The sequence below is a fragment of the Hypomesus transpacificus genome, chromosome 21, assembly GCF_021917145.1.
Source record: "Hypomesus transpacificus isolate Combined female chromosome 21, fHypTra1, whole genome shotgun sequence".
NCBI lineage: Eukaryota > Metazoa > Chordata > Actinopteri > Osmeriformes > Osmeridae > Hypomesus > Hypomesus transpacificus.
In genome coordinates, this window is record NC_061080.1 from 1,074,742 (window position 1) to 1,092,496 (window position 17,755).

General features: G+C 47.1%; 3 protein-coding genes across 8 annotated transcripts in view; 1 reads left to right on the forward strand and 2 right to left on the reverse strand.

The window, feature by feature from the left end:
* Positions 1–1,935: 1,935 nt before the first annotated feature.
* Positions 1,936–12,284, reverse strand: LOC124483574 (phosphoribosyl pyrophosphate synthase-associated protein 1-like). 5 transcript variants are annotated; one of them, XM_047044068.1, is made up of 12 exons: positions 12,196–12,284; positions 11,382–11,485; positions 9,705–9,757; positions 9,487–9,553; positions 7,758–7,930; positions 7,470–7,585; positions 7,211–7,266; positions 6,927–7,072; positions 5,492–5,530; positions 3,373–3,443; positions 2,799–2,945; positions 1,936–2,498 (listed from the first exon to the last, which is right to left on the reverse strand). In XM_047044068.1, the coding sequence occupies exons 2-12, from the start codon at positions 11,462–11,464 to the stop codon at positions 2,340–2,342; spliced, it is 1,110 nt and encodes a 369-aa protein (XP_046900024.1). In that variant the 5' UTR covers positions 11,465–11,485; positions 12,196–12,284; the 3' UTR covers positions 1,936–2,339. The 5 variants fall into 5 exon arrangements, with proteins under 5 accessions (XP_046900024.1, XP_046900023.1, XP_046900026.1 ...); XM_047044067.1 differs by having other exon boundaries at positions 11,912–12,268; XM_047044070.1 differs by lacking the exon at positions 12,196–12,284 and adding an exon at positions 11,786–11,880.
* A 198-nt stretch (positions 12,285–12,482) lies between these two features.
* On the reverse strand, positions 12,483–15,107 carry si:dkey-45d16.4. 2 transcript variants are annotated; one of them, XM_047044307.1, is made up of 4 exons: positions 15,033–15,107; positions 14,138–14,402; positions 13,739–13,941; positions 12,483–13,309 (listed from the first exon to the last, which is right to left on the reverse strand). In XM_047044307.1, the coding sequence occupies exons 1-4, from the start codon at positions 15,064–15,066 to the stop codon at positions 12,930–12,932; spliced, it is 882 nt and encodes a 293-aa protein (XP_046900263.1). In that variant the 5' UTR covers positions 15,067–15,107; the 3' UTR covers positions 12,483–12,929. The 2 variants fall into 2 exon arrangements, with proteins under 2 accessions (XP_046900263.1, XP_046900262.1); XM_047044306.1 differs by having other exon boundaries at positions 15,027–15,102.
* Positions 15,108–17,034: 1,927 nt separating this feature from the next.
* Positions 17,035–17,755, forward strand: part of cygb2 (cytoglobin 2) — a 7,105-nt gene continuing 6,384 nt past the window's right edge. Inside the window, exon 1 of the mRNA XM_047044309.1 lies at positions 17,035–17,098. The gene's annotated coding sequence lies outside the window, so the exon portion shown is untranslated. The remainder of the gene's footprint in view (positions 17,099–17,755) is intronic.

Below are 17,755 nucleotides of genomic sequence, written 5' to 3' on the forward strand. Positions count from 1 at the left end.
GTACTAAGTCTCAAGGTTCCTGTGAAACCTTTACATGAGGTGTGGCGACGTCAACACTGATGTCGATGGACCGGGTTGCACCCAAACGGGTCTATTTGACCTTATGAATAACTCCTCAGAGGTAGTAAAATTACTGGCAGAAAATGTTTGTGGTATATAGCCATTTTGTTAAAATGATAGAATCGTTTAAATTGTTCATTGAATCATAGCCAACACTTGTTAACTTAATAGAAACATGGATGAATGAACATCGAGTTGTCTGAATGGTTTAAAAGGTATATTATTATTTTGTAATGTTAATTGTGTACCTCGATTTCTCCCATGAAACTACAAGTGGTATTGATGGCCAAAATGAATTATTGTCAACATAAGTTTTTAAATTGAACCAACGTCGCCCTCTAGCGACAGATTCTTTTTCTGCGCGTTGTTATTTTAAACCTTTACACCCTTTAACAACCTGTCTACAGCTATTTAATAGAATAAATAAAACTATGCCTATATAAATCGAACTTAAAATGTAACAATTTGTAATCAAACCAAATATGTAGTCTAATAGGTGGAGCGCATTACTCTTGAGGTGAGCATGTCCTCATTGTGTCACAGTAGTCCTAGACCTAGAGCATTCAAATAAAATCACATGCACAATGCAAATCAGAGGATCAACTCAGACCTTTTCACCAGTCTGAAAAGGAAAAGCTATAAACATGTCCGAAAACAAGTTAGACTAGGTTTACAAACATAATTGAAAGAATGAAAGAATAATCGTATTTGGATGACAGCAATGCCAGTGAAAGCCTTCATGTGCTTGACATGCACACCAGGTATCCTCATTTTAGGGTCCAGCACTTTACAATGTGGTAACACTGGACGGACTATAATACACAATGCTTTCTACACAGCAGTGGTGTCGCAGAGCCCAGGCGCTTCCCCCTCTCTCCATCAGTTTCATTGTTTCCTGATTTATTTGAGGAAGTGACTTCTTGAACGTTTGCTTTCTGGTTCCTCTTTCTGTCCAGTTAAAACCAACTCTTCCGTACTCCCCTTTCGTCTCTCCATATCCATCATGGACACCGAGGGGGAGGTCGTCTGTTCAACTGTCAAAGCAGGTGCGTTGACCTTCACGTTCACATTCTTCACGACACCAAACTTCAGGATTGCTCGTTTTTATTTGTAAATGACGCTATTGTGTAGAGGTTTCCACATGGCCGAATGAGAACCTGAGTTTTGAGATGTGTTGTGAAACTGCCATGTGTGATGTAGAACAATACACCTTGACGTGAAATGTTTGACGTATCCTGCCCTGCCTCCTTGACTCGTATCCTGCCCTGGATCCTTGACTCGTATCCTGCCCTGGATCCTTGACTCGTATCCTGCCCTGGATCCTTGACTCGTATCCTGCCCTGGATCCTTGACTCGTATCCTGCCCTGGATCCTTGACTCGTTTCCTGCCCTGTCTCCTTGACTCGTTTCCTGCCCTGGCTCCTTGACTCGTTTCCCGCCCTGTCTCCTTGACTCGTTTCCTGTCCTGGCTCCTTGACTTGGTCTAAGCTCCTCAGCGGCTGATCTAAGAATCCTGAGGCGTTTGGAACAAGTTTAGGGTCCTTGACACATTCCAGCAAAGAACCAATGAAAATGTAGAGTAAAAAAGACATCAAGACATCCCTCCACTGATACATTACTCTTTAACTTGTAGGGGAATTGTATGATGGAATTGAACCCATTTGGAATGTTTTTTTTCATCTTGTTTCCACTATAGGGTTGTGGGTCTTCCACTTTCTACTTTTAGCCTGCCACTGCCTGCAGCTGTTATCTCGAGATTGCTGTGATAGCACAGAAATAAATGTAGTTTGTGGTTACGAAAAAAAGGTCAGCATGAGAGGGGAACACCAATGTGACAAAGGAGCAGCTTTGGAGATTCAATAATAAACTGATAAGTATTCATCCAAGAGGTTTTTTTTATTGACCAAAAGCAGATGTGTGTGTGTGCGCTGAGGACCATTGACATACAATACATGAAGCATAGTCGCATACTGTATTTCCCTATCTGTTGCACTGAAATACCTTTGATGCAAATGAAAGAATTGGCTCAGCAAAAACGGACACTTTACCCCCCCCCCTAGTGTGGTTCTGGCTCATCATATGTAACAGTCAATATCTGACATACACACAAAAAAAGGTGAAAAGAAACTAAACACAAATAAAAGGAGAAAAGACAAACAATAAAACAGAACTACGGTCAAAAGATCTTTTTTGTGACTTATGTCCTAATTTGGACAAACCCCCTTGGGGCTCCTTGGTCCTTTGTGTGGGTGTGTGTGTGTGTCGTGCATGTTGTCCACTCAATCGTCCACAGTGATGTTGCGGAACAGGTAGGCCATGGATTCCCCGTTGTGGATGCGTCGGATGGCCTCTGCCAGGATCATACTGACGTCCACCGTCTTGATCTTGGGGCACTGCAGCTTCTGCACCTCGTGAGGAACCGTGTTGGTCACCACCACCTGGGGGCGCACGGGGACACGATGGGGGAAAAGAACACAATCGTCGCTCACACAAAACATAGGATCCCGACAGGAAAATCGCTTTAAAACGACAAGCAAAAAAAATCAGTCGATGTGCAAAAGTCTCAGCGCTTATGTGGAGCCTTCCGTTGTGCGTGTGCACATCTGGAGCTCACACAGACCTACTAGCACGCTAATGATGTCAGGAACGGCGCACTTCCAATTTCATCATTTCCTGCTGAACCTACAATCTCATTGGATTGTAAAGTGAGTAGAGGAGCGCCCCTTTGGACTGTTTACCTCGTCAATGGCGGACTCTTCTATGAGTCGGGGGGCCTCGGCTGAGAGGAGGCCGTGAGTGGCCATGATGTAGATCTTGTACGCCCCCCTCTCCTTCAGTATCTCTGCCGCCGCCACAAAGTCCTCCACGTCGTCTATGATGTCATCCTGACACACACACACAAATGCAGACACAACAGGGGGGGTGGGGGACTAAGAGATACTGGGTTGCCCCCGTTTTACGTTTACTAACCTCGGCGACCTTCCGGAAAATACCACAAACCCAAAACACGGGTAACAAGCTGAAAATAGGACGGTGTGATACAACAGCCTGCAGTTCAGTTTTTTGCGTCTGGTGAATACGTCTGCGTCGGGGCATGAACCCATGAAGCCACACGACAAGTTCTGACACTCTCTAAAACAAGAGGGACTCAGAACCTTTCATAGTTCTTTCTGGAACTTGGAAAGTTTCTAGTTGCCTAGTTTCTTTCCTTCTGTCTATAACAAATGATTAATAGATACTAGTCCAATTTGTTGGTTTCAGTGTCACGTGACCTGTGTAGGAAAAAAAGGTCGAGAAAAGAGCAGCTCTTACGACAATAATGGCGATCCTTCCGCCCACATCTCCCACAACAGTAATGGGCGGCTTCTCCTTGGCCATCATGACTGCGAGGCAAAAGAACACAAAAGCAATGATCCTCTCGACGTGTCAAGACGAGGCAGCATTGGAAACGTTCTAATGATTAGGGCATTGGGTTAGCAGGGAACATGGCCAAAACCTACAAAGATCATGCAAGACGGCGCTACCTCACAAGCAGCCCAGCTACCAACCGCATTCAGCTGGTGTTCACTGTAGTTCTGGTTCTCTAGTGTGGTCCCGTTAATTTTCAGACAGCAAACAATTACATTTTGATCTTGAATGTCTCTTTTTTTCCAATTTGGAGCCTTTTTCGTGTAGGCTATTACGAAAGGTCATGTGCCCTTTCCAGTTAAGTTAAGGTGTGTATGCGTCTTTGGGCCGAATACAGTTTGTTGTTGTGAAGGAAATTAAAGGGCTTGTGAGAGTAGAACTATCAGTTGTTCCTGCTTTGAAAACCAAAAAAGATCTGGTTAGGATTCAGGGAAGCGACACACAGCAACCCCATGCCATGCTCACTCAGAACACAGTTTCAACCCCCAACTTCCTGATTCGTACCCGCTACGACGTCCAATCAGACACCTGCTTATTTAAAAACCCGCTACGATGTCCAATCAGACACCTGCTTATTTAAAAACTCCCCCAGGGCAAAGAGCAAAGCAATATCTACGTCAAACTCTCAAGTTTGTCAAAGCATGTGTTCATGAAAAAAAAAAATATATACACAGATTGAGTTTTTAAATAACCAAGAACCCCACATAGTTGCATAGTCCGAGCTCCGACACAATCAAAAAAACGATCCAAGCAAAAGGATGCATGGGCGGAAACCACACAGGTCAGCGTTCTTACACGAAGGCTCTCAAGTCGGCCATGCTGCACTGTAAGAAAGGCACTGAGTTACGACCCAAACTGGAGCGAAGCATCTACTTCACAGCTCTGCCTGGGAGGCAATAATTGGTCGGGTCGACACTACCTTACATTTAGCAGACGCTCTTATCCAGATTGACTTACAGTAAGTACAGGGACATTCTACCCGAGGCAAGTAGGGTGAAGTGCCTTGCCCAAGGACACAACGTCATTTGACGCGGCCAGGAATCAAACCGGCAACCTTCTGAGTAATAGCCCGATTCCCTAACCGCTCAGCCATCTGACACCCTATGGGCCTTAGGACTACCTTAACGGGACAGGGCAGTGATTGGGCGGCAGCCTCACAACATGCTGTTGTTGGCACACTGACGGTCAATGTGGTTTCAACCCAGTACATTCATTGTGGGGCAACTCAAAAAGACAGCATGGGAACAGCCACAATGCGTTTCCAATTTGTTCGGCAGGACAGCGTACACATTCGGGCAGAAATGAAACAACGGCAGATTGATTTGGTCGTCAAATTGGAAATAAACTCTGGACACAGGTTCACAGCTAATTGTGTTGCAGACGCGAGCCCCATCGTAATAAGAGTGGAGAGTCAACACAGCAACTCTTGCTGCAGTCTGTGACAGCCCAGAGCCTGCACAGTAGCTGTGAACGCAGCTCTTCAGACCAAACGTCTCATTCATTGAGAAGATGCGCCCTCCGATCCTGTTACAAATCATGACGGTTTACTTTCTGGTCCGATTCATTCCACCCCCCCCCCTCAGGAAACAGCTCATCACGCTGGTTGAACTGAGGACTTCCATGCCGAGCGCTTAGGGAGAGATGCGTTGTCAAAATATAGGGTTAGTTACTGTTATCGTTACTGGTTCATACGAGGACAGACCACCTGCAGGGATTCTATTTCTCTCTCTCTCTCTAGCTACCATGGAAACCCAAGTGTGGCGGGTGGGGGGTCAGGGCTGCTCGGTGTCTCGGTGACCTCTGCGGCACGAGACCGGTTGTGGGAGAACCCTCCGGCACCACACCCATCTGCCCGTAACCAAGTGAGCACTGTGCGGTCTGGGTTGGGACGTCTCCAAAAGCGCTGGCATTGGAAGCCCTTCAGTTCTCCTTCAGATCTGTTACATGCATCACATGTGGAGGTTGCAGGTGGGAGATTTGGGGGGGGGGGGGGGGGGGGGGGGGCAGGGAGTTGCGGTCGTACTTGGAAGCTCAATGCCAGGGAATGGAGCCTGGAGTCTCCCTACGCCGCCAACAAGAGAGATGGGACAGGAAGTTGACACGGTCAGACAGTCAAAACAGAGAGATGGGACAGGAAGTTGACACAGTCACAGACAAAACAGAAAGAGGTCAACGGCCAAATGGAGACTCAAACCATGTGCTCTAAAAGACAACGCATCGAAAAGTTGGGACATGTAAAGAAAACATCAACGGTCGTCATTGGTTCCACCTGCAGATTCCACAGCTGCATTAAAAGGGGGCACGGCACCCGGGCAGAGTTCAAAACCGGGACTGAGAGAGAGAAACCCAGAGGGGGCAACCACGGAAGGACAAGAGGTCGCAAGAGGAGAGATTCAGCTGCCGCGTCAGGGATGAAAGCAGACGAGTGTGTGTGTGTGTGGGGGGGGGGGGGGGGGGGGGGGGGGAAGAAAGAGAGAAATCCAGAGGACGGTGCCTAATGGAGAAAGGAGGAGGAATAAAAATGAGCGGGGAAAGTCTCATCCCTGTTATATGGAGTGGAGAAGGGCAGGAGGGGAGAGAGGATATCAATTCAGACGGTGTGAGGGAGAGGGGAGGGGGCGGAGTCGGTGCCTGCAGGATTTCAGGCGGATGCAGAGATGTCCGCCTGCGGGGATGGGAGCGTGCTGACAACCACTTACTACAGCCAAGAGAGGCAAAGACCCACACAGAGAGAGAGAGAGAGACTAGCGTCAGCAGTAGGGGAAACTTAGCAAGGTGTGCTTAGCCTCTGTCGGCAGACGGTCAGGCATTTAGAATGCTACCAGACTAGGGTCCCTTCGTAGCATATTGCTTCTTCTTTTCCCAGACTCAAGAGGCTATTTAAGGACAAGTGGAACGTGTTTGACAGGGAACAAAAATTATGTTTCCTATCTGGTGTAAGCACATCTCCATTAGACCCATTTTGGTTGGTGTCCTGAGTACAAAGTGTCAACAGCGCTGTCAAGGTGGGTGTGATGTGATGGGTCTCTGAGCTGACGGGACACATACTGTATGTGCATGTAATACCCAACATGAGCAACACCACACTGTGCCAACATATGAGAATGAGCATTGTGTGTGCGTGTGTATGTGTGTGTGTGAGCTGTTGACCCACTGGTTTGAACTCATTGGCTCCCTTTATAGATGATTGAGTAGATGGTCCCTGCTGCATGCAGACTCAGGGCTCAGCCTGCTCAGCCTCTGGTTACATGAACCAGCTAGCTGATTGGGCAGGTCACATGGCTCTAGGGGAGGAATGCCGCCAAGACTTTGGAATGTCTCAAAGGTGAGCTGGACTTGGCAAAAGGTCAGACCTTGTGTGTGTGTGTGTGTGTGTGTGTGGACTGGTTTAGGGTCTGGAGCTCTCTGCTAGAGATATTGTGTGTGTGTGTGTGTGTGTGTGTGCGAGCTCGTCTCACCTGGCAGCTCCAGACCAGGGTGTCCGGAGGTTGTGCGGACCGAGGGGGGTGAGTGTCGTCCGTCGGCCATGTCGGACTCTGAACACTGGGCCTCCCCGTGCATCACCGCCAGGCCCAGGCGGAGCCTCTCGGCATACGACTGGGCTCTGGGACACACACACACACACGTGGGGAAAGAAACAACCTCAAACTCGTTTCAAAAGTGAACCCAACCCGAGCAAAACAATGACTCAAAGGGACGTCAATACTTGCAAATTTGGTGCATTTCCAAACCTTCATGTTACCTCTTGGCAGCAGATGGGGACTTTGCGACAATGATTGCATTCCGGTAATCTGGGATCTGGGACAGAAGCAAAGGAAGAAAACAGACTGACCAACCACGCACCGGATCACTCAACTTTGACCCAAGATCCAGTAGCATCTGATAAACAAAGTCAACAAGGTCGTAAATCGGTGACTTGGTTTTCCAACCTCTCAAATGAGACGAGAGAGTTGGAAGATGTGCTGGGGGGGGGGGGGGGGGGGGGGGGCTGAGGGTCTCACCTCCTCTTGGATGTACTGCAGCAGGAAAGGGGAGGCACGCAAGTTGTCCACGGGGAAACTGAAGAAGCCCTGGATCTCCTTCTGGTGGAGGTCCATGGTGATGATGTGCGTTAACCCTTTGACGAGACGAGGCAAAACGTGCGCAGTCGGCGTTAGCATGGCGTTTATTTGGGGGGGGGGGGGGGGGGGATTTATGTTTACCGACGTCAATTACAAAAGTGGGGGTGTGTGGTATAAAAAGAGACAATCACGAGAAACATCACAAGCAAAATAAACCACGGCTTGTACCCGCTTTGGCTAGCATGGACGCTAGCAGCTTGCAGACGATGGAGCCCCTCTTCCTCATCTTGCACTGCTTGCTGTAGGGGAAGTAGGGGATGACCCCGATGATGTTCTTTGCACAGGACGTCCTCAGAGCGTAGGCCATGACCAGAAGCTCCATGATGGCCGTGTTGACATCTCTGGAGTCGCAGCAAGACAAGAGAGAGCATTGAGAGGTGAGGAGATCATGAGGCCGTGTGAGATAAACGACCTACTTTTACATTTACATTTAGTCATTTAGCAGACGCTCTTATCCAGAGCGACTTACAGCAAGTACGGTCAGGGACATTCCCCCGAGGCAAGTAGGGTGAAGTGCCTTGCCCAAGGACACAACGTCATTTGGCGTGGAAGGGAATCGATCCGGCAACCTTCTGATTACTGGCCTGATTCCCTAACCGCTCAGCCACCTGACTCCCTTTTGCGAGTGAGAAAAGTCTGTCGAGGATTCAGTCCGGTCTGACACGCAACATTTAGGGGTGGATATCTACGGCGTTGATTCCAGGTGAAGAGAGACGATATACATTTCAAAAGGCCTGATTTAAAGCTTCAGAACTACTGTTCCTGTGTGTCTTGACTGAAACACATTTGTCAGGTCTAAGAAGGAGGGGAAAGCCTTGCTCAAATATACATGCACACAACAACAGAACCCTCGAAAGCACATTCAGTCAACCGTGGTACATTGAGGGACTAAGCTAGGTTGAGGGCATGCTCATTTTTCCTGGCCCGGTCCCTCAGTTGCAAGCCCGTCTCTCCCTGAACCCTGCCAAGGAGTAAGGCTACCTTTGAAAGTGAGCAGGCATTTCTAAATAATTAAGCTTCTCAAAAGATTGAATCAAAAGAATGAATGCATTGTTGCACCAGAATCAGACCATTCACAGAGGCATTTGTCCACATGCTTGGGAAATGATATACAAAAAAGGGGAGTCAGGTGGCTGAGCGGTTAGGGAATCGGGCTAGTAATCTGAAGGTCGCCAGTTCGATTCCCGGCCACATCAAATGACGTGTCCTTGGGCAAGGCACTTCACCCTACTTGCCTCAGGGGAATGTCCCTGTACTTACTGTACTTACTTACGCTCTGGATAAGAGTGTCTGCTAAATGACTAAATGTAAATGTAAATAACATTGCCACTTCCACTTCTCAATATCACCCACTACGTATTGTAAAAATAAAAACATTTTACATAACCATTACAGATTATCTTCAGAGCAGGTATTAACGTTGAGTAACTTTACATCATCAATTATATAAAATAAAGTGTATTCAAAACAAGTAATTAGGTCGTGCCTTTGTGGTGTTGGCCAGGACAGGCCTGGTGTGAAAGAGGAGACCCTAGAGGTCAACGCTCTGGAACAATCTGCCAACACTCCCTCTCACCTTACCAGTGCCCACCGGGCGGTGGATATAGAACACGACAGCTGAATGTCAATGCTGTGACCCGTCAGGTTAAAAGGTGTGTGTGTGTGTGTGATAAAGAGACTGCGAGGATGGGGGGATTGCTTCTGTGTACCTAGGAAATTGGCATTGACAAAAACATTTCCAATAGGCGGCCTCCGCCCCCTCATCCCCTGTCCCCCCCCCTCTTGGTGCTTGAATTTTCTCTGACGTGAAAATTGCGAGCAAGCCAACGAGGGAAGACATCTTCAATTCACCAACGGCTGCCAAAACACAAAAATATTTTTTTGGGGGGGTTCTCACCTGGGGATGGTCTGAATGATAAAGATGTCTTGACCACGGACCGACTCCTTGACATCCACTCTAGTCTCTGCTCACGGGGAGATAAAGTCACCTCCAGGTTAGTGAAGAGAGAACCGTCTGCCCACTGGAGCCATTTTAGTCATTGGAGGGTCACCTGACCAGAAGCCTAGGTAATAATGTACCAAAAATACAATGTCTTGGACAAACACGCATCTCACCTCTATTGGACTCCTGGTAAACCACCGACTTCCCCAACTCCACACCTAGACGCCTGGAAGGAGGAAGAGAGAACAGGGAGCCATTGAGGATCAACACCCACACGGCGCACGCTGATAGGCCGAGGTATCCATTAGCCCCGTCCATTCTCAGCTTGTTCCTGTCTACCTTTAATCTTGCAAACCAGTACCTCCCTCCACACAGAGTGGCAGAGGGAGCGGTTTATGGCACAGCTAGGCTGTGAATCTGCTGATATGACTGCAGTGAGAAGTCCCCACGGGGTGAGTTTCTCTCTGCTCCTTGGACTAGCCCTGGGGTGGGGTCTGTGACATAGGGTGTGCGAGCATGTGCAAACAATCACAGGAGCAGAAAGGGTATATGCTGCCGTTTGGTTGACGATTATGAATGGGAAAGATTCGTATCGTCACTGATAAGTTCTCCGATGTTGGACCGAGGGAGAGATGTCCTTTGAGAGGAAACACGTTGGGAGGGGGCGAAGCAAAGAGTTCACTGGGGTTGGTGTGCTGCTCACACCATGTAAAACATTCTCAAAACATAAAAAAAAAACATTCTTAAATATTCGTACTAAAATATCGGGTTTAACCGGCTGGATCGTAGGAAACATATTTCCTCTGCAATTACTTTCAGCATAACATAGGAGAATGTTCCGGAGAGTACGCATGCCAGGAGTGGCACCATTAGCGGCACAATTAAAAGACAGCAGACACACACACACACGATGACTAAAGGCTTATCCCCTTTGTCACTTTTGGACGCTGTGGAGATCCAGGGCAGGACTAATCCTGGGTAAGCATGGCAGCACAGCTGGCCCTATACAGTGTCCACATTGGGTCAACTCATGCAGGAGCTTCCTTGTGCTCAAAACATCATCTTAAATGTCATGGCACATTTCCCCCCCTCCCCTCCTAACATTTCCTGTGCTCTCACTCAGCATACATCTTGGCTAGGTTTCACTTTTGCTCCGCGACTATAGCCCTTTCTCCTCCAATGGAGACAGTCCCCATTGAGAAACCCCGTTTTTTGGGCCCGGTTTCCAAACCGTCAGGTTAGCACTGTAATGTGTGTGATGATTTCTGCTGGCTGGCTTGACAGACTGACAGAACTGCTGATTATGGAAAATGGTATTCATCGTCCATTCTTTTTTCCCTTAGAGCTGCCTCTGCCTCCAGGGACTCAAGAGAAATGATTTGGATCTTGGAATTGCAAAGCAGGTTGTTTACTTTGAGGTCTCCTTCAGTCTATTCTCACACAGAGGACGACTGCCCTGTGTACCGGTTGGGTTTGTTGGTCATAGCTCCTTAAGGCAGGCTGGCCTGTGATGTATCCAACTACCCTTCAAATGTTTTGAAGTGACAGGTTCTGTTGCGGTTGACAGTGGTCTGCAAACACTAATCTCATCAGACCTGTGTGGTACTGCACACCCATCTGAAAAGCTTGTGGTTCTCTTAATAAAATTACCTCGCTGCAGTAACGAGAGGCATGCTGACAAAGGCAAGAAGCATAATTAGGGACACTATTCTGTAGGCTACACACAGTATCGACATGACGTATCAGTAAGTGTCCAGTAAGTTCCATGTAAAGTCCAACGTTCACTGATATTAAGAGGCCATTGTAATGCAGGGCATGAGTGAGATCCAGTGCAATAACATCCTACTTACTCTGTAATCTTCTTGGCGAGTTCGATGCATGCGGTGGTCGAGTTTGCAGAGAAGACACGATAGCCACTTTTTGAGACATTCATTTTCGAGTCACCATACGACAGCTTGGAAGTTTGAGAGTGAGAAACAGAAGACTTTAAGGCCCAAAACGCCTCATGGATAGGCTAGTTTCAAATGACTTAATTTGGGTTTTTCCCTTTTATTTTATGATTACTGTAACTAAGCCCAAAATGAAAACCGTTATGTCAAATAGACCAATACATCAGTAATAAAATCGCGACCCAAATAATTTCAAATGCCTTTCGAAAACGTAGCCTAGTTACATTGGAAATAAGCAAAGCACAACGAGGATAACCCAACCTTATGTAACCTTCTCTTGACACTTATAACATTTTTCATACTACCACAAATTGAGGAAGATAGCCTGTGCATGAGCCAACATCAGACAGAGCAGCGACGGTAGCTGCAGGCACGGCCACGTTCAGACAATTTGATCCAGTGAAAGCGGTTGTAGTAGGCTAATAACTTACTCCAATTCTACAAAATGAATGACCCGTCGAGTCTTGAAAACAGAATAACAAATGCTTTAAAGCCAACCTGCCCCCGACAGGCTACCTTTACGAGCTCCAAAAATAAGTAAACAAGCCTCTTATCGATGAGCTAGAAAAATAGCACACTACACTGGGGGCTTGATGTAAACTGAGCTATTTCCTCGTCTGAACACAACGAATTTTTCGTCTCCAGAAAACGCGTCGAACAAATAACTAAAATTGTTGTGACGGTTTGTTGAAATGCATCATTTTTCTCATCTTACAATGTTTAAAAACTCAGTCTCCCCGGCCTTCGCTACTGTAAACTTTGTTGCAATGCGGTCGTATCAGAAAAATGCAACGCGACGTTTTCATTGGATAGTTGACGACCGTACATGGCAGTAGGCGGAACCAATCAGATTTCGTTTTTAAACAAAGAGGAGGATCTTATTTTGATTCAGCCACCCAGCGCGCTCCATTTAAATCCGAGGTCAAAGTCAGAATAATGATGCGTAGCTGATTAGAAAGAGCACGTTTATGTGTATGAAAATTGAATGCACATTTAGTTGGTCATACTTAGTTGCATACTAATGTAGTATATTGCCTAATAAATCTACTATTTAATAGAATACTTACAATACCAGTTCATATGTTTCTTGTTAAAATGATTGGGGTACATTTTGTAGAATAAAAAACGTGTATCATATGGTACACAATTGACTTGTCAAATAAATTGGCCTTGTGATCATATTCTGTAGTCAAGTTTCTACTCTGCATATTTTTCCCAGTGAATACCAATTATTTACAAACATGAACTGACTAAACTATTACAGACCAGTGGGAGATCACTTTGCATGGAGAGCCTTTTGACAAAAACATCTCGTCACAGAAACAGCAAGTTAAGCACATTAGAGAATTATTCGACAGCCACCCGTACGCCTGTGGACAGTGTATGAAGGTGTCCCATAGTTCCTGAACAGTCTCTGAGGGGCTCGTCACCCCCCCCCACCCCCCCCCCTCAGCTCTTGAGCACCTTCTCCTTCAGCAGGTCCAGGATAACCTGCCTCTCCTGGCTCTCCAGCTCGAACCTCCGCTCCCTCTCCTTCCTGTCGGCGCCCAGGCGCTCGCGCTCCAGGGCGATCTTGCTCCGCTGGACCTCCAGCTCCTCCCTCCTCAGGGACAGCTCCTCCTCCCGCAGGCGTTGCTCCGCCTCGTAGCGCTTCTCCAGGAAGCTGAGGATCTCGGAGTAGGTCTGGCAGCAGCACTGGCACGGCCGCTTGGCCATGGGGGCGGAGGACAGGTCGGCCAGCTCGGCCAGCTCCTCCTGCTCCTCCTCGGGCTCCGGGGTGGCGGGGACGGCAGCGAGGGAGGAGGGGGGAGGAGGGCCGTGGTGGAGATCTGTGGGGACGAAAAGTGAGAACGATTTAGGACGTACTTTTGTTTCCGGGGGTTTTAGCTCATATGATGATGATTCAACTCCTGTTTCTGTGCTTGTTTATCCTTGATAGGACTGTTATATTGTTGTGAAAATGTGCATTTACTTTATTTAATGAAGGGTGTATGAGGTAATGAGGGGTCAAGTTAGGTTATATCATGTTATGGTACTGTATTACTCTAGATTAGGGCTGTCCAACGCTGTTCCTGGAGATTTCATCCTGTAGGTTTAAATTTCAACCCAAATCCAGCACTTCTCATTCTATTAGCTGGCAAGCTGAATCATCATTTGTTATGACTGGGATTGGTGTGAAAGCCAACAGGGGGTAGCTCTACAGGAGCAGACTAGGCCTAGCATGATACCAGGACATGGCTGAAGTTCTCCTTTCTCACCAGGGGGTGGCACTGCTTGCATAGAGATGATGTTGGGTTTGTCCTGCTCAGGTGCAGACAGCTCCTCCAGGGCTCTCTTCCTCAGTTCCTCCTCCTGGTACTTGGTGCTCTCCCCACTGGCTAGGAGACCCTTCTCTGCTTCCAGCTCCAGCACCTCGTGTAGCAGGTCCTCCTTCTGGGCATACAGTCTGTCGGTTCCAAATCTGTCCACACAAACACGCACATGCGTTGGATGTCTTACATAAACTAAAACGGATTATTGAACTCCTTTAAATTGTAACCTACCCTCCTTGTATCGATGGCATAGCATGTCATGCTGGACCTAATGTCATATTGACCTCCTATATACCCAACACATGCCCAACTTTATATTCTGATTGTTTTATGTTTGTTTCTCACCTGCGCAGGCTGGGGAAGTCCTGTTTCTTGTAGTAGTCCAGTAGCAGCATGGTCCTCTCCCTGCACCTCCTGGCATCCACCTCAAAGTTCTCATCCTGCAGGGCAGCGGTGATGATCTCCCCGACGCGGGCCCAGATACGACCTGACTCCTTGGAACAGAAGGGGTTCTGCGCGATCACCTCGCGGAGGAGGAGGATGTCGTGGCGGGCGGAAAAACGCACCTGTCGCTTGCGGGGGGTGGTGGATGGGCCGGCCAGGGAGAAACCTAGAGAGGGAGGAGAGAGAGTGGGAGGTTGTGATGGGTAGAGTGATGATGGTTGAATAATGAAGTGAGAATGATTGAGTGGTGAGAGAGAGATAATGATTCAATCAAAATGAGCACAGGCAAGTTAATGGTTGTTACTTGTATTGAAACTTGGAGGTAGGAAAGAACTGTGATAAGGTTGAACAGTGATTCCAGGGCTCATTTGTAAGCTTGTTACATTGTCATTGATGCTTCAATATTATGGAAACTATGCAAATCATCATTATTATGAAGGTAAATCAACAAAGTCACTCTTTTTTGTCTACATAGGCTACATGTAGTCCAATGTATACTGTGATTTGGTTATTACACCTGCGTTAGAGATGTAGCCCCTCTCTATGGTGACGTAGCTCTCAAATCGCTTTGCCATTCAGACGAGCACAAGTATTTGCTGCTAGGCTACCCGCCGACAAGCCAAGCAGATGACGGAAACAAAGAATTGCCTACATGTTGCATTGTTTACATACGCTTCATTCAACAGGAAACTACACGATAGCACATATCAATACGAGAGCTACGGTATCAAACCCTGTTTAAGGATTTTTTTAAACCAAATAACACGTCAGACGTAGCGGTTTTGCTCACTCTCACCACCGTTGTTCGGCATCTCCACTACACGTTCCATATCGCCATAATTTCCGGTATCAGCTGATACACACAAAATGTTGAGGTCACTGTACACGTCCACTCACCAGTACAGGTTTCATGCTGACGTGTAACTCAACTTCTCGGGAAATCTGGCAAAACTGGCGATCCAATCGTTACGCAGGACACGGAAATGTCCACAAGATGTCGGCAGAAGCTTGCAAACGGAAAGACGGAATTAATTCACATTCACCGTCTCGAATCAAGCGGAAGTGTCACTGAAAATTCAAAGTAGTTTCAAATAGGTTTTAATTCCCACGGTTACTTCCTACGAGTAACCATAACTTTGTCTCTTTTGGTCTCGCATACACACACACACACTAATGGACCCCACGCTGTGCCTCCACCCACCACCCACACGTTCTGTCCTTTCTCGTTGAACTCGACATTGAACTCAGACAGGCTTACTGTGGTATGTTAAACACACCATAATTCAGGGTTATGAAATAATCAGCCTAATGGCCGACTCTTCTCCCCCTAAGACCAGGGTACACAACTACACCCACTCGTCAAGACAGAGCTGGAGATGTTTTTCAGACGCTTGACCTATTTGACAAGTCAGTTGAAGCAGACACGCAATTATGAACATGATCAAATGCTAGGGTGCACACAAATGAAAGGGGTCTTCAGGCACAAGACAAGGACCTGGTGTGGAGGAGGGTTTTACCCTGTCTCCATTCAAAGGTCTTTCAGAATAATATGGTTTTAATATGGCTTATCAACATCTTCTTGATTAATAAGAAGATGTTGTTAAGCCATATTACATGTCCAGTCTTGCTCAATCGTACAGTTTGTTGCTGGTCATTAGTTATAAATTAAAATATTAAAATGATATACTGCCTCATGCACTTGCAGAACATTTGCAGATGAATGTACTGAGGTTTTGTTAAAGCCTTATGTTGCATATGTATTGGTTATTGATTGTGATTGACAGATGTGAACCATGTGAGTTGTTTTTTTTGTGGCACGTTGACGAGCATCAAAGTGGCACACCACGAGGCATTGTGTCTTTGAAACTGTCATCTTTGAAACGCCTTACTAAATAGCGTACGTTCTCAATAGCACCCCCCGTAGCATAATAGACCTGTCACGCACACACACACATACACACGCACACACACCAAATCCCAGTCCTTTTGTCTGGACCGAGTTCCATCAACTGTCCCCTCTCTCAACAGTGCGCCCGCGAGCGAATGTCAAAGTCCCCAGTCCTGATTGGAAGCAGATAAACGTTTGACCTCATCATCAGCAAATGTTTCTATCATCACAGCGTTCTGTGTTTGTCGGTATCGGAGGTGTTCGCTCGTGACATTTGCTGGATGAATGTTTCAAGAGGGTTTCAATAAGTCATACAGTAGGCGACATCCATCACAATTTGAAACCAGTGGAGCCACCCATCTTTTATTACATATTTTGTTTTTCTTACAAATGATTAGCCCTCTCCTCTTGTTCTCTTTTCCCCCTCTTGTCTGTCTAGGCTATCCCTCTCTCTCTCTCTCCTCCCTCCCTCCCTCCCTCCCTCCCTCCCTCCCTCCCTCCCTCCCTCCCTCCCCTCCCTCCCTCCCTCCCTCCCCCTCCCCTCCCTCCCTCCCTCTCCCTCTCTCAGCTCTCTCTCTCTCTCTTCTCTCTCTCTATCTCTCTCTCTATCCCTCCCTCCCTCCCTCCCTCCCTCCCTCCCCTCTCTCTCCTCTCTCTCTCTCTCTCTCTCTCTCTCTCTCTCCTCTCTCTCTCTCTCTCTCTCTCTCTCTCTCTCTCTCCCTCTCTACTTCTCTCTCTCTCTCTCTACCTCTCCCTCCCTCTCTCTCTCTTCCCCTATCCCCTCTCCTTACCTGTCAGGATGTCAGCTCCTCTCTCCTGAGAGACAACCCCTGGAGAGACCTATTTGTTTTCCTGTCACATCGTATACAGGCTTCCTCACTACACAAGCATCCTCTACTGCAACAGACACCTCACACACTCACAACAAACTTTGCCTACACACGTTGGAGAAATTAAAAGGATGTTCTGCTTGGGTAAGTCCCAATCAGTATTATTATTATTAGAATTGTATGATATTAGTCATTGTTAGATTTATTATTCTTTTATAGTCCAAATACACAAACGAATGTGTTGACTTGACAGTGATTTGTAAAGGTCAGTGTTGTGTGGATGCTTGCCTAATGGGCCCTAGTTCATTGTGTTTTTTTACTGACTTCATGTCAAAATGGGCTCACAGGCCTTCACGTTCCAGAGAGACTTTGCGTTAGATTACCTCCGTGTCTGGAGTTACTGCTCACTCCTTTCAGGCTTATTGACAAAGAAATGTTTTTAAATCCAGAACAAAGTCACACCAGTAATGGAGAAAAAAAAATTATCTTTCACAATTTACAAACCAAGACAAACAAACACACACACAACACGCACAAGCATCCACCTTCATATACACTTCTCATTTGTCTCGTCGTCTCACGGACTGTCACAGTCGCACCAGTTCCATCGTGACAGTGGCAAGGAGTGTGTCTGCATGTGCGTGTGTTTGTGTGTGTTTGAGTGCGCGTGCTGCGTATGTGTGCGTGCACGCTGGTGACAATTAGTGAGAGGGAGGGGAAGGAGAGAGAGAGAGAGAAAGAGAGAGAGAGAGAGAGAGAGAGGAGGGATCCTAGGTGCTCTTTTTCTCTTCCTCCCCCTTT